This window comes from Dasypus novemcinctus, chromosome 2 (genome assembly GCF_030445035.2).
Source record: "Dasypus novemcinctus isolate mDasNov1 chromosome 2, mDasNov1.1.hap2, whole genome shotgun sequence".
Classification (NCBI taxonomy): Eukaryota; Metazoa; Chordata; class Mammalia; order Cingulata; family Dasypodidae; genus Dasypus; species Dasypus novemcinctus.
In genome coordinates, this window is record NC_080674.1 from 129,806,311 (window position 1) to 129,827,310 (window position 21,000).

The 21,000-nt window shown below is 39.7% G+C and overlaps 1 protein-coding gene across 1 annotated transcript in view; it reads left to right on the forward strand.

The window, feature by feature from the left end:
- Nucleotides 1-21,000, forward strand: part of PRDM6 (PR/SET domain 6) — a 98,816-nt gene that overhangs the window by 56,167 nt on the left and 21,649 nt on the right. The window contains exons 4-5 of the mRNA XM_058277855.2: nt 12,006-12,133; nt 15,634-15,758. Of these exons, the coding sequence (XP_058133838.1) occupies nt 12,006-12,133; nt 15,634-15,758 (253 nt within the window). The remainder of the gene's footprint in view (nt 1-12,005; nt 12,134-15,633; nt 15,759-21,000) is intronic.

The following is a 21,000-nucleotide window of genomic DNA, read 5'->3' on the forward strand; positions in this document are numbered from 1 at the left end:
ATGTATTTGTTGCCATTGTTTATTTTTTTAAAAATCCATCCTTCAGTGATGTGATAAAAGATAAGGAGTATTTTTTCACATTTGCTGGTCATAATCTGAGATCAGTCACAAGACAAGATGCTCTGATGCTAAGTACTGAGATCTAATTCAACTGATCCTTTTCACTTCGGTAAAAGTAAAGATGAGAGAGAAGGGACAGAAGGGCCTGAACGGGAGGGAAGCTTGAAATTGTGGTGTTTTCTTTATTCATCTCAAAATATGGAGAAAAAGGCGGTAACAGTGTGAGCCGCCCTTTGTTTATAATACACAGAATTCGTAACAACAATCTTTACAACCCCCCAAATTGCACTTAATAAATATGAGAAGATACAGGTTTTCTTGATTACTTAGACCTCAGTGTTTATTCACGCTTTCACGAGAGTTTGTGTTCATTTAAACAGAGCTCTCTCTACTGAACAAATGCCCATTTTTTGATGTGGACTCAGTACATATGAAACAAGTTTTCACAGGAATCCAAGTTCATTTCATTTGTAAGTAGAGGTCAGAACTTCTTGTTGGTTGCTTTAACTAAAACTGAATTTAAGTAATTTTTAAATGGGTGGATTGTGTCAAAGAATTTTACAGTTTGTGAAAGACATTAGTGCTGATTTTTTTAAAATGGGGGGAGGGTAGAGAAGAAAAGAAAGAAAAAGTTGCTGCATGCAAATAGTTCCAAGGTTGTTCCTTGCAGTATAGGATTACCAGTATTTTCCTTTTAAATGTTGATGTTGTGTGGACTCTGGAGACAGTTACACTGTGGATATTATTGCTGCAACGGAGGAGAGGGAAAAAGATAGGTTTGCAACAGAGCCTGCAGATGGCACCAAGCCAGTGCCCTGAAAAATGGCAAACATGTCACAGCTAACAGCTGGATGCAGAAATATTTCTCTTTAATTTGGATGGATAAAATTTTTTTCACAGCAGGGCACTCTCAAAAGAGCACAACATCAAAGAGGGCGGGTCTCACCAGTCAGACATCATCTGGCTCCAGGATGGAGCAGAATGAATGAACTGTCAGGACTTTTCCAGCATATATGCTTTGGCCAAGTGAAAAGTTAAAGGTTCAGTGGCTTGTTCAGATCACAGACAAAATCCTGATAATGGAAGGCTGATTCCCCAAAGTCTTCCTCTGATTACCAGACCCAAGATGTCTAAGAAGACTCCAGAGTGATGGACAGCAGGCTTCACGTCGACGCCAGCAGCGTCCTCAGAGATAACTGGGATTCTCCAAATACTGAGCAGTTCCCAGGAGCTCCCTCGTCTCCATGTTCTAAATTGAGAGTCACCCAGTGTCCTTGGCTAACCTGGCACTGAGCAGGGCTCATCCACAGTTCTGACCTAAATACCCATTTCCATTTCTTCCCATGGCCAGCTCTCTCTCTCTGTTGAAGGCTGCACAAACACCACCACGAGTGTTTTACAGTTTATCGACACATTTCAACTGTTTTTCTGATTACCATATTTCAGTCTTGACTTATATGTTAGTATTATCTGCCGACTCAACATAAACCTCTAATGATTTTCTAATATTTCTGGAACTTGATGAATGTGAATTGACAAAGTACAGTATACAGCTTTATATCAGCATTACTGAAAATACAGCAACGGTGTTTATAACCATTACTCATTTATTTTATGGGGCATTTATTACTTGACCTTTGAAACATCATCTTAGAATCTTGGCATTTCAAACATTCCAAAAATATCCAAACCAAAGTAAGAGGAAAAGATTTTCTTATTAGAAACAACAACAAAATAAATTAATTGTAATGGAGGGAAGAGGGAAACATTATTGAAATGAAAAGCTTATCACATGCCTTGGAGGAAAAATATGGAAAAACTGAGCACAAGTAATATGGTACAAAAGAAGCCTTTATTTTATAATAAGCATCTTTATCCACAGACTTATGCCTTCCCCGTTTTTTGATGCTCTTAGTCATTATGGCACATTGCCACATTGGAGGAGAGTGGTTTTACAAAATTGAGGATTTTTGTCTCTATCTCTTGCATGGTTGCTTTGTATAAATTTTACTAATAGATTAAATAATTCTCACTAAACTGACATTTGCTCTGAAAATAGGAATTTGCTAAAAAATGGCATTATTAATCATGATGAACATTTTTATGACCCTCATTTGGAGAATTTCAGATGCTTTTAAAGAATAAGCTCTACTATATGCCCCCTGATAGGACAAACGGGCTGTGGTTAAAAAAAGCAGTGGCTTGGTGTCCTGTGATTCAGAAAATTTTCATCCTTGTCTCAATTGCCTCCCAACTCTATGACTACAGGCAAGTCATTTAACCTTTCTCAACCCAAGGTTTCTTATCCTCAAAATGGAATAATATTCCCAGCCTCTCTCTTTGGTTAGTTATAAGGATGAAATACCTGGTGAAAGTATTTTATAAACTGAGATGCCATACAAACATGCATGAATTGGTCGTTAACTTGCTGTTCATTCTTTGTGTTAAGGAGGAGGCAGATGCTTTCACTCATTTTGAAAGTATTACTAATGGACACAGAGAGCAGATAACTGGGGGAAGAGGAGAGAAATAAATTAAAAAATTAAAAAAAGGTATTACTGTTGTGCCTTCATTTAGCTTGATTTACAAGTTTAAAAACAAAGAGTTTAGGAGATGACAATGGTGTGGTTCCTCCTGCCCTCTGCGTCTAGAATGGAGAACAATGCCCTGAGCTGCTGGTTGACTGTGTTCCCTGGGGAGCTGAGGAGCCAGGCTGCTATCGACAAATATCCCCAGCTCCTCCCGTGGTGCATTTTACTGCACAGACAGGTTGCCTACCTTGAACATGTAGACATGAGGCATTGTAAGTGGGGACTTCCTCGAGCCAAAAATGCCAGTGACTTCAGAGGATAAGCAAACCTGAATGATAGGTGAAGTCCAGTGAGAGGAGCTATTGCAATTCTGGAGCCACAATGAATGAAAACTCTTGTACTAAATACCTGTTAGAGCTCTACTCCAGGAACGTCAAGAATTGGTGGGTGCCCATGCCTATTGGGTGACAAAGGATACTGCCATCTGCATTAAACGGAAGACTAATTAAATTTAGGAAAGGGAAATTTAGGACTGAAAAAAGATTCCATACTGTTTTCTAGACATTATTTAGAAAACACGGTTTTCTGGAGAATTTTCACATTTACTTATCTATAGCATTCGTTTTGCTATATATATGTTTAATAGACTCATCTGGGAGATAAAAACATGTAACTAGAATAACTGTTTTTCCTGCTACTTCCGCTAGATGTCATTCCAAATTTTTCTCCGCTCTCTCTTTTTCAACAAAAGTTGATTTCTTGATATGTCCAAAGCACTGTGTTAGGAGCCTATGGGTAAAATTTTTTAAAAAAAAAGATAAAAATGCATTCTTGTCCTCAGTGAGTTTATGGTCTGGTAAGCTAAGCTATGCATTTGCATGTGCTGTACCTATTATTTATTTTTTTTGAAATGCTGCACCTAATGCTGCCATTGTCTGTGAGCAGGTTAGTAAATTAGTTTTCATCTGATAATACTGATGGCCTAAGGATAGTCAACATTCTTTGACCACTTTCTGTGTGCCCAGCACCATTTTTAGTCCTTTACATACACTAACTCATTTGATCTTCAGATCAGCTCTTTGATGTTGGACTGTCATTAGGACCAATTATCAAAGAAGCGCTCAGATTCCTCAACAGGGTAAGTAACTGCCCAAAGTCACATAGCCCCTTGCAGTGGTGCCGCTTTGGAACACGGTCTGCTTGGTGCCCGTGCACATTCTCCTTACCTTTGCACTCTACCACCCTCTGGCCAGTGACCAGAGTGGCTTACATTGCGTGGTTTTTTGAGTGGTTTCATTGATGACACTTAAGAGAAAGTATCCTTTAATGACCGTTCTCTTAAAAGTAAAATCCTTCTTACTTTTAATTTAGTAATGACAGTATTCTGGTTCTTAAGTTTTCCCAGTTAAAATAGTCAAGAATTTTTCTTTCCTGTAAATGATCTGATTGTGGAGCTATTCATGGGCTACAAGAGGTTGAGCGCTACCTCCTGACTAAACACTCACAGAGCAAACTCAGAATAAAACATTTTTTATCCATTTTGGTAAGTTTTCAACTAAGTATCTTAAATTACTAAGTTGATCTTTGACACTCTAATTTTCTGGATTTTACAGAAAGATGGAGCCATTTAGTAAAGTAAAGGCACTGTGGAGACTAGGCAAAGGAGAAATCATCTTTTTATCTGCTCTTCTGTGGATTCCCTGTGTGTTGTGAAAGAACTTAAAACAGTGTTGAATGTGCAGGCTGAATAGCAAAACTCCCAATAATGCTTTTATGTGGTAAATATTAAAAATTTAATCCTCATAAAATTAACCTTTGTATTTCATAAAATTGAAAGAGGTTCTACTCGGTTGATTATTTTAACAACCGTAATTGTTAGTGCTTGGAATCAAGTTTTAATTGCAGTTAGTGATAATTTCATCTCAGGCTTTGAATGCAATCCCAAATATTTAAGAAGCCGTAGAGTTATTTGTGAGAATTCAATTCCCTTTAGCATGCATGGGCCTCCTTCTCAGTGCTTGGTCCTGTGCTAGATGTTTGGGTATAAAATATGTACCTAATCTCAGCTGCTTGGTAAAATCTGAAAGAGACTGGCATTTCGACACACAACCAAATGCCAGCGTCCACAGTTTGGGCAGAGGGATGTACCAAGGTGTGTGAATATAGGGGAGGGAGTCTGGAATGCCTCTCCACTCCCTGAAAATCAGCTAATCCTTTCCTTATAAAAACCTTTGGATCTGTTTTTGGTTGTTTTTTTTTCCATCCCAGAATTCAGGAACCCAGGTTCTGGGAGGAACAGGCTAATCTTTAACTCAAGTTCCTTTTGTCTGAGATCTTGGCTCCCTTCAGGGCATTTGCAGGGTTAAAAGAGGTAAGGGAAGCCTGTGCACAGCCCTGCGGGGAGGAAGAGAGAGAGGGAGGATGCCTGGAAGCTGGGGACAGGCCCGATTCTGTTACTAACTAGTCCTCTCACTTTGCTTAAGCCACTAACTTTGGAGACCCCTGTTCCCTAATGTATAAAAGGATCACATTGGAGTAGTCTCTGAGGTCCCTTCCAAATCTAATTCTCCTGGGCTCTAAATTTAGCAAGGTACTTGGTGTTCTAGGAGAAGAATTAGTGATTCAGATGTTCAAGGAGACCTTCTCTGCTGGAGGAAACATTCTCTGTGGTTTTTCAAACCAGGTTCCACAGTTCCTTAAAGGCCCCTGGAATTTTCCCAGGAACTGCTCCTGTGAGCGAGGGTGAGGATAGCTGAGCTAGTGGGGTGCTTCCTCCAACTTGGTCTTTTACCAAGCGACTCTTCTTGTTTGTGTGTTGGGGCATGCTGATAAAAGTTTTTTTTTCAGGTTTCACTGGCTTTTTGTAAATTGTGGTAAATTAGATATAACGTAAAATTTGCCATTTTAACCATTTTTAAGTGTTCAATTCAGTGTCATTATTACATTCACAATGCTGTGCAGTCATCGCTACTATATCCAAAATTTTTCATTGCCCCAAACTGAAGTTCTGTACCTATTAAGCAATAACTCCCCATTTCTACCTCCTCCTAGCCCTTGGTAACCTCTCATCTATTTTCTGTTTTTATTAGTTTACCTGTTCTGGATATTTCATATAAGTAGAATCATATAGTATTTGTCCTTTTGTGTCTGGTTTATTTCATTTAGCATCATGTTTTCAAGGTTCACACATGTAGCATGCATCAGAACTTCATTCCTTTTTAAGGCTGAGTAATATTCTACTGTATTGATTTATCACATTTTGTTTCTCCATTCATCTGTTGATGGACTTTGGGATTGCTTACTCCTTTTGGCTGATGCGAATAATGCAGCTCTAATCATTGGTGTATATGTTTCAGTCCCTGTTTTCAGTTCTCTTCGGACTATGCCTAGGAGTGGAATTGTTGGGCCATGTAGTAGTTCTTTGTTTAATTTTTTGAGGGACAGTGAAGCTCTTTTCTATAGCAGTGATACCATTTTACTTTCCTACCAGCAATGTACGAGGATTCCAATTTCTCACACCCTTGTTAACACTTGTTACTATTTCTTTAGCAAGTTTCTTTTTACCTGTTTTTTAAAAAAATATTTGAATTATATTTGAGATTTCTTTGGATTAAAAGGGATCCCTTACTCAAAAATATCTTTGAAAGCATCTGCTAGTGCAGATGAAATAAATGAACTCTCTTCTCTGCTTTCCCTCTCCATGGAAAGCTACAGTATAGTTTGGATCCCAGGTGAGATCATAGTTTCTTTATGGCACAGAGGTGATGAATGTTTGCAGTGTTTCCAGGCTATCATTTCGAACAGTTTTCATTGAAAAACCTTAGTGGTGATATCACAAACTTAAATACCTAATAAAGCCAAGCAGGTAAGTAAATTAATAGGGAGTGGAGGTGGCTTAAGCTATTAAGTGCCTCCCTCCCACACTGGAAGTCCCAGGTTTGATTCCTGGTTAGGAAACAAGACAAAGAGACACAGCAAATGCAAACAATGAGTGGGTGGGGAAAAAGAAATAAAAAATAAATAAATTAATGAAGTAAGTAGTGTGTGAGTCATTAGGGAGTAGTAGGGTCTGTGGAGAACTGAACATATGCCCAGTCTTCTCAACTATGGAGGATTATTGCCAGGACTGGGATAAATTTTGATTTTAATAAAGGAGTTAGAAATATAATTAGGTAAAAATTCCCAAATTTAAAAAAATCTGCACAGAAACAACAAAGAAGGTTTATTGCCTAAATTCAGCTTGTGGGCCACTAGTTTACAAATCTTGCTTTAGAGACACAGTTTGCTAGACCCACTGAAACACACAAATTCCTATCATTCAGAAAACAGTTTTCTTGCTATTTTGTTAAAGTGGGCTCAAGTTAGACTACTAACTCACATTACTTCTCTGATTATTATTGCTAATATAAGCTTGCAGCACTCATAAATAGCAAACTGTAGACAAGCCACTCACAACCAGGGCTTGTAACACAGAACACTAGTACATATTTTACCCCTGCTCTCATTTAAAGCAGATTCTTGTTCTACAAAAATAAGGCCCTGGGAAAGAGTAGAGCTTCCTGATAACCAGGATGGCAATAAAATGTCTTTTGCATAGTGGCTTTCGGTTAATGTCATGCATGAGCAAGAATTTGTGTGATCATTATCTCAACCACTTTTCACAGTAAATATTATTGGATTGGAAACTGTAAAAATCCCCTTAAAAAGGAAAGAATTAATTCTCTTGTTACTTACCTTTCTCCTCCCATTGATACAAGATAAAAGAGTAAGTACAGACAAAAAACGATGGTTTTAAAATAGCAACAATAATAATCACAAAAAATATCAGAGGATGATAATGTGATGCACATTACAAATATTTTCCCAGGAGGATAACACAGATGTAGTTTTAAACTTTGGGTAAGATAGTCAGTTTCTCTGTTTTAAAAATGCATGCAACAGCTGAACTACAAAGAAAAAAAAAAAAGAAGACTAGATTTTCTTTTCACTTATTTTTTCTTTTTTGGGGAGGAGGGAAAATCAGAAAAGCACCAAGTATAATATGTAATGTCCATATACAGGCTACCAAAAAATGAATGTGTTAACAGTTTGCCATATTTGCTTCAGAATTTTTTTTTAAAGAAACAAAACTTTTCAGATAAAATTTAAGTTCCCATTGTTTTCGTCCCATTCCCCCTCTCTCCCAAAGCCACTACTCTGATAAAGTTGGCAGGCATTCTGCTAGTCTGTCTTTACATAATTTCTTTCTCTCTACATATACATGTATATATATGCATACTTTGTATTATATACATTATTTAAAGACATGTAGTTATTTTGTATACTTTGACATTTTAATGTGGTATCATATGCATCAATCTGCAACTTGTTTTTCTCAGTCAACATTATGTTATTGGTATTTATATCAAATGGATATTAATACTAATAGGTTTAGTATAGTCATTTTAAGTGTTCAGTATTATTTTGTTGACTAAATGATTATTCTTCTGATGATAGATATTTTGGTTACTTCTAATTATTTGCTATTACAAATAATGCTTCTATGAATGCCCTTGAACTTGTCTCCTTAGACATATGTATCAAAGTTTCTTTGGGGTAATTTCCTAGAGCTGAAATTTTTGAGTCATGGGGTATGTACATTGTCAACTTTATTTAGATATTGCCAAAATGCTCTCCAATGTTCCTGTGCAGTTTTTTCCCTCCATTTTGTTAACGGTTCATTTCTTTTTTTTTCTCTATTTTTTTTTAAATGTTACATTAAAAAAAATATAAGACATCCGCATTCCCTGTGCTATTTTATACTCTTTTCAGCAATGCTGGTCCTGGTTTCCTAAAACAAATATGCCTGATACATTTTCTAGAGTTTCGAAAGTTTTCCAAAGCAGAATTTAACCATTGTTCCACTAAGTGCCCTGTGTTTCTTCATACATATTTTCCCTACCCCCAAAGGTTCAGTGTTGCACTTTCTTTGAAAGAACAGAGCAAATATTAAAACTTTGTTGCTCATGTGCATTCAGAATAAATGGCAGTTTTCAGCAGTGCTTTGCTTGTTTTCAGACATTCTTTCAGCACGAGTCTTTTCCTTAATCTATTTTAATGCCTCCATTCTCCCTGTTTGAATGAATTAAATTCCTGACCTTTTTGACATTTTTGTAGGTCCTGAGGGGGATTGCGTATATACTTTGTGCTTATTAATTTGGGAAATTTTTCTGCTTATTTTAAATCTTTTGAAAGATAATAACAAAATAACCCTTGGTCTTCATCTTCATATCTCTTGAAATTCTTTAAATATTTTAGACCTATCAGGTTTCTAACTTTTAGCAGCACACAAAGATAGGTGACTAACGCAGTCTCCAAAGCAACCTCCCAAACTTGACATCGTTGCTGCTCCTATAGACCTAAACCCATTGAAGAGATGATACAAGCACTGTTGCCTTGAATAGTTCAATTACACCCAGAATTTTAACAGCCCTCCCCCTTTTAAAAGTGAGTTCTTGAATGGAAACAAAGTTGAGCAAATGGAGAGTAATGATACCTGCCAAATTAGTATCTAGGCTTTTTCTGAGAAGTCATCTTTCTATTAACACTCATATTTGGATGTTCTTTTTTTCCACTTTTTATTCTCGTTATTCTGGAGGAATGAGCACAAATAGGGAGCAGAATTTTCTGGCCCATCGTTTCCTTTCCAGAAACACTGAGTTGAATGTCAACTCTTTAAGAGCACAGGTTTAGAGAGAGCCGTGGATTATCTTGAGCCAAATGCAAAGGCAGGGCTTTGGCCTCCCTAAATTACTTTGGTCATATTAATACGATGAGCCCTTGGAGGAATTCCAAATGCTATGAATTTATGTTGTTATGACTACACATTTATGAAGCTTTTATTTTTTACTTTTCAAGGGAAGTTGGGTGAAACAGATATAGTTAGATTTGAGTTTTGAAGGTCACTGTGTTAAATTTAGAGACTAGGTTGGAGGGTGCCCGGCAAGAGATGAGCGAAGAGGCCATTGCCAAACTTCTGGTGAAAAACGAAACTGATTTGGTCTAGGACGGTAAAGGGAGAGGGAGAGATGGACACACCTGCAAGGTATTTAGGAGGCAAATTTAGCTGGGCTTGGTGATGACTGTGCTCTGGGAACTGAGGGCAGGAGCTGTAGCAAGATTGAGCAAGTTTCCTCAACTCTAATCGGATATGCAGTTATTGGGTCTAAGTAGGTGCGTGGGAGTCGCTATAGTTTCATGTGAAATACTGTACTACCAGTGTTAGCTGAAGCCCAGTCTCACACCATGAGCTACATGTGCGATATTCAGCAAATGCCTTACAAATAGCCAACTATTGCTTCAAGGCAAGTAGCAGTTTATATTAGGCAGACAAAAATTGTAAGTACCCTTGTAGTAAATATTCTTAATTAAGGAAATTATTGCTGAAGCAAGAGTGTGGAAGAAAATGCTTTCTTTACTGAGTTTAAAGCCTAGTTGGCCGGTGGCTGTTGTTCAAATGAGCCAATACTTAAGGTAGTTCCCACCACATATAGATATTAGAGAATTTTTAATTGCTGTTGAGGACACTGATTAAAAGCACACAGTATTTCATAATTATTTTCACTAGCAGTCCTCGTGGAAAGTTTGTACAGGGGAGGCAGAGGAGACGGGGCGGGGGTCATCAGCATTTTGGCTCCGTTGTAGATAAACACTGGAGTCAGGCTTTGTTCAGTGTCGCATGAGCTGTCAACAGCAGGCACAGGGTTGAGACTTTGACTCTTAACCAGCTTCCTAAAAACAAAACCAAAATATAGTGTAATCTAGCCTAAGTGTGATGTCCGTCATTAGAGTGCTCACGTAGCTGATGTATCTACCACACTAAATGTTTATAATCTCTGCCATCATCCAGAAATTAGGAATTTAAAGAAGTCTTAAGCTTTCAATATAATACAATCCAGGAATTAAGATATAATCCAGAAATCCTTTCACTTTTCTCAGGTTAAATTAACTATGAATTGTGATCACTTTGGCTTGTTTATCTGGTCATAATTTCGCCAACAGTTGTCTTTATTAGATTATCTTTTATTTGTGGGGTTTGGTGGAAAGGTTGAGGATAGAGAGAAATGAGTTCATGAAAAGTAAAAACACACACAAACTTTCAGCTATTTAAAAATGACTGGTGACAGTAAAAAGAAACTGTCATCACTAAGGCTTTGGGACCCCAGAGTAGAAATACTGAGTTAAATTAATATAAATGACCATATTAATTTTAGGGCCTAAAAGTAATCAGTGAGGCTCTCTGTAAAACTTATTCTCTGTGTCTATTTGGAAAGGAAAAGTGGAAAGGCTGACTGACTAACAAGAGTGAGAGATGTATTATTTCTTCGGGTGCTCTGGGGAATGCCTCAGCAGCTACGGACAAAATATCCCACTGCTGATTTTATTTGAAATTTTATTTGAAAAGCTCCAGTTGTACCATGGTCCTCCTGAGAATCGCACTCCTAAGAAACTCTTTTAACTGCCTCTTGCTTCCAGTCCTGGGGATGACCTTCTAGAATTGTTGTGCGTTTGTATCCCCCTCATCTCCTGCTCCTGGATCTGAGCTGGTTTCTAGAAGGGAAAGCTATTTCCTCTGTGCCAACACCGACTCCTTGTTTGGTTGGCTAGCTAGTTTTGCATAAAACTCTTTGTCCCATGTTTATTGCCAGACTTGAAGCTGATTCATTTTCTTGAATGTGATCTCAAAAGAAAATCTGTTTGATTTTCTGTTAAGAATTTGAAGTCCACAGGAAACAGCTATTGTTTTCTTCTCCCCTGTCCTTTCTTTTTTTTGAGGGTCTCTATTTTTTTGGTGACTCCTCAGGCCCTGACAGCTGAAGTCTCTACGTCTTTTGTGAGGTGAGAGTCCATTTATTTGACCAGAATCAGAGTCTATTTCACCAGCTCTTTACAGCTTCATAACTGTCCAACTGCCTTCTGCTCGGAGTCACTCTGCTTGTCAAACAGACGTTTACTGCCTCCAGAATGTCTTCAAATGGTTATATGTTTGAGACTGGGGGACTCTTATGTGGATGTTCCAAGCATGTCAGAGTGGATTCTCCTTTCAGCTTGCTTTGTTTATATGGCAGCTCATTACTTAAGACCAGCCTGTCAAAATAGGTTAAATATTCTTTGGGAAACATGGTCACATCCTTGAGATACCACAAATATGTTTAATACAGGAAAGATTGGCTTGATAATAAAAACGTGATCGACTTGCATCACAAAAAAATATTTTCCTGTTATTCCAGTCGAGTTTCCACAAGCATCAGTAAGCACTGGCAAACCTAAGGGCAATAAATTTCTATAGCTGGCACGTAAAGACACCAAGGGAAGCAGGGAAAATGATTGCTGATGATTCATTCTAACTACTTGACCTTCTGACCTCTTCTCTAGATATATGACCAAGATGGGACACTACAGCACTTTATTGATGGTGGGGAACCTAGTAAGTCGAGCTGGATGAGGTATATCCGATGTGCAAGGCACTGTGGAGAACAGAATCTAACAGTAGTTCAGTACAGGTAAAGTATATCTTGATTTACCACTTACCAAGCTGAAGCCCTTTGGCTTGCAAATAAAAAGTCAGGCTTGCTGTTGGTTTTGAAAAAAAATGTCCTGCCTAACTCTTCAAGGACTAGCAGAAAGTTTTTTGCTAGGTCTCTAATACCCCTTTAGTTCTTGCAACGGTATTTCATGAGAATTCAGAAATAAAGATGCTAGCAAAGGTTTCTTTTGCTCAGTATACATGGTAAAGTTATGTCATGGGGACACAATGACCTGAATGAACCCAGCGAACCCATGGAGTTGGGTCAATTCCCTTCAGCAGATGTGTGCACTGAGATCAAGTAGTTCAGAGATTTTAGCCCCAGACCCCTTGCTATCAGGCTTTCTCCCAGGGGCAACACTTTCATTTGCACAGAGGCATAGGAAACCAAGAATGCTCAAACCATCCCAAGATTGCCCTTCCAAAATTAATATGCTTGCAGCAAAGACTGAGCCAAGGTAACAATCTCCTGCTCCCTTGGAAGGTGCGAGAGCATTTAAGGTAAAAATCTGCTCCCTTGGAAGGTGCAAGAGCATTTGAGTTTGACTAGTCAGGATATTTTTGAGGAGTTGAAGTGGTTTCAGAGCATAGAGTCCCAGTTTCCTGAGCTGTTTGAGCAAAGCCCAAAGGGTATCAAAAACAAAGTAGAGCCATCCCCATTTCCCAGAGCCTTTTGGGAGCTGAGAAGCAAGATGGATTCTCAGGGTGCTGAGCTGCATCTGCTCAATGCACCTGTTGGTCAAGCATTTCCCCTTGGTGCCAAAGAAGGGTGGAATGGAGACTGGAGGGCAAAAACAAATCAAATAGGAAAAAGCCCTACCACTAAGATTTCTTTTCTCAAAATCCCTCGAAAACATGTGCCATATAAATATATGACCTCAGTTATAAACAGTCATGTCCCCTTTAGAGTCAGAAGCAACTGTTTAGCTTTATTAGGCTCCATAGACACATCAAAGAAGAAAGCCCTGTGCTTGGCAATTTGGAATCCTGCCCATGGCTATTTATTTTCCTTTCCTTTTTTTTTTTTTTTTTTTTGGTTTTTAAAAATGAAAGCTTAAAAAAAACAAAAACCACAACTGTCTTCCCCTTCTAGGCTAAAAGCTGCACAAATCTGGCTTGCTCTCTGAAGGGCTCTGATTCAAAAGGAACATATTTGAGCAGCGTGTGACTCACCGCCTTGGTTTCCTATGCAGTTTTATTTCATTAAAATAATGGCTAAAATGAAATCGTGCAAGACAGTATTTGATTACACTGCTATGTATGGGCTTTCCTCACCTTTACTGCAGCTGCATTTCTGTCGTAAAGTTTTTATAAAACTCTGAGCTAGAAAACTCAGTAAAGATTGTGCTTGTCCACAGCGAGAGATGGTTTGGCTGGCTCTGTAATGAGTACCCGGGGAGCTCTCCCAGCAAATTCTGAATTTGGGAAAACAAGAAAACCCTAAGAGGAAGGTGGGCATGGGCAAGTCATTACTTATCTGTCAATAGTCAATGGGTTTTACAACACCCCTTTCACAATGGCGCTTAAACTTCGAGTTCTCTCTGCCAGTCTGTTTTCGATTACTTCAGATCTTTATAAAATGAACTACAAAAACACAATTTAAAAAACTGGCATCCATCACCAGTGACCATGTCCAAGAGTAAGAAAATAGAAAAGTTGGACCCTGAAGAGCCAGCCTAATTTTTATTGTACATGAATGTCCTCTTCACAAAAAGTCAGCTGGTTTAAATTCATTCTGTTATGATTTGTAATATCTAAATGGAATTTTCTTCAAAGCGCCCTTGATTGATTGACCCTTAGCCGAACGTTTTGTTTTTATTTTGAGGCTGACAATAATGTTTGTTGGCATGTGTTCTGCTTCAACTGCGTTGGGACGCCATGAAGCTATCTTTATGAGTCATCCAACCACAATACTAAATACATGTCAGCAAAGGAAATATTATCTGAAAAGGGAAAAATCCCTTTGATGTGCTTCAACATGCAGAGATTTCTGCGAGTTTTGGAAGCTCTGCCCGCTTGTAAGGAACGGTGTACACTTACACATTTTTTTCCCCCCTCGGCCTACTCTGTGCCTCAGAAGACCACCCATTGCTTGAAAACAGTTCTGCTCTTTCAGCGGCAAAGTGTGTCATTTGGTTTTAGCACATTCATTTGCCGGGCGCAGTGTTTATATTAAGGGAAGCCAAACCGAGAGATGAAATGTTACAAGGGTGAAGTACAAAGTAGACTCAATTTTTCTCAAGTTAGGGAATGCCAGTGATTTATAGCTCGGCTCCAATTTTGATTCTTTTATGTAGCAGTGGAAAGAATTAATAAAATGCACAGCTCTTAGAGATGCAGAGGGAAGAAGGGGAGTGAGGGCCGGACAACTGGCTGGAGTTTTTGTCAGATATTCATAGAATGTTGGTAAAAACATTCTGCTTAGCTAGCAGTGCCCTCATGAGACAGAATGGCAGCAAGTAAGGAAAATAACAAGATAAATGAAATTTTTGCAGCTGCAAGTAAAATATTGAGAATCTGCACTTTTTTATTGATCTTTATGATCCTATTGCCAAGAGCCACTTTGTGGTGACAAAATATGTTGACAAGTGCATATCTCACTGCCATGAAAAATGTGGTGAAGGATTCGCCTTATGTCTGCAGTGTTATACAAGGAACAAATTGCCAATTCCTTACAGAAAGGCTAAATTTAAGGCCCACCAACCCTAAACACTTTTATCTTGAACTTGAGGCTAATATTTGTAGCGATTCTTCATTGAGAAAACTAGTCGCAGTTTCCTCAATTTTTTTTTTTAAGTCTGTAGATTTAACTATAGAGTACCAAAGCTGTTATAAAAAATGTTTATTTCTTGGTACTTTCACTGTATCATTTCAGAGTGGAATCTTTCAGTCACAGAAACGTGCTCTTCTCATATTTATTGAATTTCTATCCAGTTTATATAGACAGTTTTTCTCTTCTGTATCAAACTTCGGAAGAAAGGCAATGGAAGGGATTTTTATTTCTCCCTGTCTTTGTATCACAAAGCTGCTTAATTTTATTACAAATTTGGAAACTCCCAGTACAAGTTGCAAGAATACATTTAATGTCTTTCCTTTGAGTAAGAAATCAATGGCATTAATTCATTAGTGGGGCTGGGGAGCCAGTGTCTTTGCCATTTACTAAGACAGAGAATTTTCTTATTAGTGGGAGATGGAATATTTTGTTTTAATAAACTCTTGGTTTCTGCTCCTGGGCCAAAGATCCATCTCTCAGCCAAGATACTCTATGAAGAGACACTGAAATGAATTGCAAGTTGTTTATCATACTGGGTCACAGGCTCTAATTGGCTGCTGGGGACAATAAGGCAGATGCAGATTTTTTACAACAGAAACTGTTTAGGTGGAGCTGAGCAAAACTTTTTGGGGCAATAAAAATGTGGAATGGGGGTACACGAGTCCTACCTATTACTAAGATGGGTTTTCTTTTGTTTTGAATAGGTCGAATATATTCTACCGAGCCTGTATAGATATTCCCAGGGGTACCGAGCTTCTGGTGTGGTACAATGACAGCTATACGTCTTTCTTTGGGATCCCCTTACAATGCATTGCCCAGGATGAAAACTGTAAGAATTTATTTTAGCTCTGAATTCACATCTCAAAATACCTCTTTCAAAGATAACTTTTAAAGAGTATTTCTTGAAGCTCCTGAAACATGGTTCACTGTGGTACATAACTCAAAAGTGTGCAAGTCTGTTCCATCATTTTCTTTTCCCTGCATGTTTTTCACTTCTTTCACAGGGCGTCTTAACCTGCACAGGCCGATCTTTCTTCATCTGCTCACAATTTCATGCCTCATCGCCAACAGCATTAGTATTTTTCCTTTACCTTAGTTTTAGTATTTACTGAGCTCCTACTATGGTCTGCTTCCATGCTTGGCACCTTAGGGAGTTACAACAGGAGCAGTATGAGATACACCTTCAGCTTGACAGGGATGCACAATCTCGTTGGGTCCACCCTGTGTGCAAAAATGAAACAATGAGAAAATAATACCGTCTGCCCAGGCTAACACCCCTCCAGTCAGTTGCGAATGCTAACTCCTAAAAGGTCATTGGAATGGGAAATGATAATAAAAATCATACACATATGACTGAGGGGTTTGTGCCTTTCTAAAACTCCTAGTTTAAAACAGGCCATGTAATTTTCTTCTGTTTATTACTATGACATCCATTACCTTTTAAAAAACAATGCAAATGCAAACTTGCAGTAACTTCATTTATGATTTATATTTTTGCTTTCTCAATTCTTTGGAAAATATAATTTCCAGTATTTGGAGTGGAATTAGATAATTCTGAGGTGCTTCAGTGAGAAACATTGGTTTTCAATGATGCTGTTTGTTTTTGTCACAAAATTGACTAATCAGTGAATGATAAGTTGGTGTTAGGCTGCAAAGGATGAAACAGAACAGATCCATTTTGCTAGTGGATAAAGAACTTCATTTTAAAAACGTATCATTTTCCTTTTTCCTCCTTCACTTCTCTCCCTCCCTCCTCTCCCTTGCTCAAAACTCTCTTGCACAGACAAACACAAACTCCAATTTTAAAAAATGCTCATGTAACTGCTAAACAAAATGCTGATGATGGTTCTTCTTTCCATCTTGTGTTTATTTTCTTTAAAAAAAAAAAGTCCTCAAAAAGCCTGTTACTATCAACTTTCCTTTTCTGCCATACCTTAACCCCAAACCAATCTCAAATCAAGAAATGAATCTTTGGGCATGTAGTACATTCCTCGTACTTCACAAGTTTCCATTGGAAGGTTTCTTTTCTGTAGTGATACTTCTGTTTGAGGAAGTGTCTGTTTTCATACGAGAAAATCTCAGTGTTGGTTATGAGTGTGCTGTCAATGTCAGGGGCAGATGGTGGAGAGGGAGGCCAATATAATCTGTCTTGCCCTGAGTGGCTCCAAGCCCCCAACCCCCTGAGAGCAGATCTAGGTCTATGCACAGAGATACACCAGTATCAGCCCTTGGATCTGCCAGCATGAGGGGCCATTCTCTACGCTGGAACCCTGTCAGAACCTCACTTGCTAAAAGGTGAAATTTGATCGAAAAATATTTCAGAAATCCTGCAAGGTCCTCTCTTTCCTCCTTTAATACCACCTGCTATAAACTCTGAAGAAGTTGGGTGTGTGCTATGGGGGACGTCTGGGAGTCAACATATCAAAGCTTAGAGATCTAAAGCAGGTAGGACATAGTCCAAACATACATTCATTCACTCATCCGTTCGTAGCTCAAATGTTGCTCTGAGTCAGTGTCCTGGCAAGGTGCTGCAAATTCAAGCAGTGACCAAAACAAACAAAAGTTCCTGCCCTCAGGGTGCTTACATTTTAGTGGCAGGGACAAATAATAAATAAATAAGTAGTTTGTCAGATGGTGACTGTGTTGTAGAGACTGTGAAGCAGAGCTGATATGTCAGGAGTGCCAGGAGCTAGCCGGGAGCTGTAGTTTTAGGGTGGCCAGGGTAGATTCCACTGAAAAGGTGACATTTGCGCCAAGACTTGAAGGAGCTGAAGGAGCAAGCCACGTGGTTATTTGGGAAAAGAGTGTTCCAGGCAGCAGGCGTGTAAAGGGCCCAGGGCGGAAATGTTCCTGGTGTGTTGGGAAGAGCATCATGCAGGTCAGAAAAGGTGAAGCGGAGTGAGCGAGGTGTGTGTGTGTGGTGGGGTTAAGTTCGAGAGTTGGGGAGCGGCAGGCACAGCCTTTTACTCTGTGTGAACTGGGTGAAGGGTCTATTGTTGGGTGTTGAGCAGATGGCATTACCTGCCTTAAGTTTTAAACAGGATTATTCAGGCTGCACGGAGAGTAGACAGTAAGGGGTGAAGGTGGAGCAGCGAGTCCAGTTAGAGGCTCTTGCAGGAATCCAGGGGAGGGTGATGGTGGTTTGGACCAGTGTGGAAGTGGAGGAGGTGATGAGAAGTGGTTGTGGCTATATTTCGAGAGTAAAGCCAACAGCATTTGCTGACTCCTTGGATGCTAACTGGGAGAGAAAGAGGAGTCAAGGATAGTGGCAAGGTTTTTGGTCTGAGGGCCTGGAAGAATGGAATGATCTCTTCCTGAGTTATAAGTCAGAAGTGGAAAGGGTGGAATAATTACTCAGGGAATGCATTTCTTACCCTGGACACAAGTCTTTGGAGTGAAAACCACCACAGAGCCACAGCGCTGGTTCCACTGCACGGTGCCGCTGCATGGACAGGAGGGGTTGAGGGCTTGGAGTGGAGGGTTTGGGGGTCTACGTGCCATACTTATTAAGCACTTTTATTTATGAAAATATAATTTTCTTCCCATGGTTCTTTCAATATGAAAAGTACACATTTCCTATTGAGTGTGTGCGGCAAGTTCAGGCTTCAGTAACTGCCCCCCTCTGTCAGCGGCTGTGAGGGGGTCTGGTGCACTCGCCTCGGGACGAGCGTTCAAAGCCGCCTGGACCTAAAGAGAGGACAGATTTTCATACAGGCTTTTAGGTTCTGGAAGCAATCCTGTGTTATTTTCTTTTGAAAAGCCATAGTTAGAAATGTAATAGAGCTCCAAAGAGAGAGCCACTCCATCCACTGTGGGCCTTCAAAGAGCCTGAAGGAACGCCCGTGTCGACAGATTGCATCCGCAAGGAGGAATGAGATTCCCCGAAGCTTCCAGTGGAGGATTAGCTCCTGCAGAGTGTAAAGACCACGGTGCGTTCATATTCATTTCAGAGGAAATTAAAAAAAAAACCTGGAAATAAATGTTAAACAAGTCTTCCTGCTGCTTTTTCTGTCTCGGCTTATGAAGCTGAGGTAGCAGAATGTGAAACTTGACTGCAAGGCAGGGGTTGCTGCGCTGGAGGGAACACTGCCTTGAGAGGCCTGCCTTTTTCTTTTCATTTGAAAGAGCACAAAATATGAAGGGGCACTCTGCACGGTGCTTCTTACCCCCTTCACATCAGCCACTGTGAGAAACCAGGCCATGAGGAGAGAAGCCTTCCTCAAGCCTTAAACCTGTGGCCTTTGAAGAGGTTAGAGCATAGTTCAGTTACACTAGTATATTGAATATCTCTGGGAAGCATTGTGATAGACAATGAAAACTCAGCCCGTCCTTCAGGAATTCTAGAAGAAGCCACAGAAACACACAAGTATAGTACAAAACACTGCGTAGGTACCTCGGAAGGCGTGCAGAGAGTACCTGGGGAATAGAGTAGGGAGAGATTGCTTCTGCTTGGGGTGTAGCCCAAGTCGAGTAATGTTTCGTTACTTGACTTCTGTGACAGTCTATGATTCAGTTATCCTTTGACTATTTGGTATTGAACTGTGGGAATGACTGTCAAGAGGGTGGACTGACTAAACGGGAAATCCTTTCTCTCAATACAAACTTATGGCATTTCTAGGTTTAAAAAAAAATTAAATACAAGGTTGAGTCCTAAAGCAAGAAAGGAAAGCCAGGAGTGAAGTGTAACCTCAAAGCCCTGACCGTGAGCCTGAGCTATGGAGGTGTTGGCCTGAGCATTAGCTCAGTAGGGAGGAAACAAGGTTCTAAACCCCTTGTCTGCACAGGAAGCTGGAGGAAGGTGCTATCCTGACCTTAAAGAAAATTAGAAAAATGCAGTCCTCCAGCCAATGGGCCAATGAACTGTCCATCTTGGACCATTGGTAAAAAGTCACACACTAAAAATCAGGCCCAGCTGTGGCATGGTATGGGGCCTGATTTTGCACTTCCTGCCCCAATAAGAAACTAATAAAAATTAATCCAGAATTGGAGAAACCTGTAGGGTACTAGAAGAAGCGAAGAAGTCGCTCTTCAAGGATCTTATGTATCTGTGCAGGACTCTAATAGAACGCACAGACAAAAGTGACAAAAGACACAGGGAAACCCAATGTCGTGAGAGTGTTGACCTCTTGTGTACTGTAGGATGCCATGATGTGCTGCCACTTCAGGATGGAAGCACTCACTCCCTCAGTTTGTGGGAATGTAAAGGCTGGGGTTCTCACATAAGCTCCTCTCCCTCCAGGAATTACCCTAAGCCTAAGAAAGCCACTCACCCTAGGTCACACCACCTCCCCATGGCAGCCCGTGTCCACTGACTGTCAATGTGGGGGTTAAAAAAGGCCTGGTTCCCTTGCCTTAAAGCAGGACAACTCTGAAGGACCTTCCCAGCTCCAGAGATGTTAAACACCTTTCTCCCTGCCCAGTCCTATTTGACTCACTGCCCCCAAGATGCTGATCCTGAAAGCACTCCCCAATAAACTTCCTATACACAAATTTCCAAATCTATTTCTATATCCACCTGTCGATTCAACATCTTCACTTGCATGTCTCACAGCCATCTCAGTCTAAACATATGCCAACCTTTGTTCTATTTACTTTTGTATTTCAGTAACTCACTCCCATTCATCCAGTTGTTCATTCTAGAAATCTTGACACTTGTCTCCTGTTCCCATTCTGTCTAGTCAGTCATTAAGGCCTGCTGATTGTACATTCTTGAATACATTTCTTCTCTTCATCTCTGCTGCCATCACCATGATCAGTGTCACCATCAGCCTTTGCCTGGACCACTGCAGTAGCCTCCTGCAAGTATCCATGCTTTCTCTCTTATATCACAGCAGCCAAAATTAAGGGTTAATTGGTTTATTTTGTTGATTCAGTTTATTCACTTGTTTTGTTCATGGAAATTCAGTTACATTTAACCAAATTCATAAATTATCTGTTGGCCATTCAGTCCTCTTTCCAAGAGGTATCACATTGCCACTGTCACATTGCCAGTGTCTTAGATCTCCTTCCAGAGATTGTTTTGCCCATTCAACCGTTCAGGCAGGCATATTCTTCCTCTCCTGCTCTTGTCC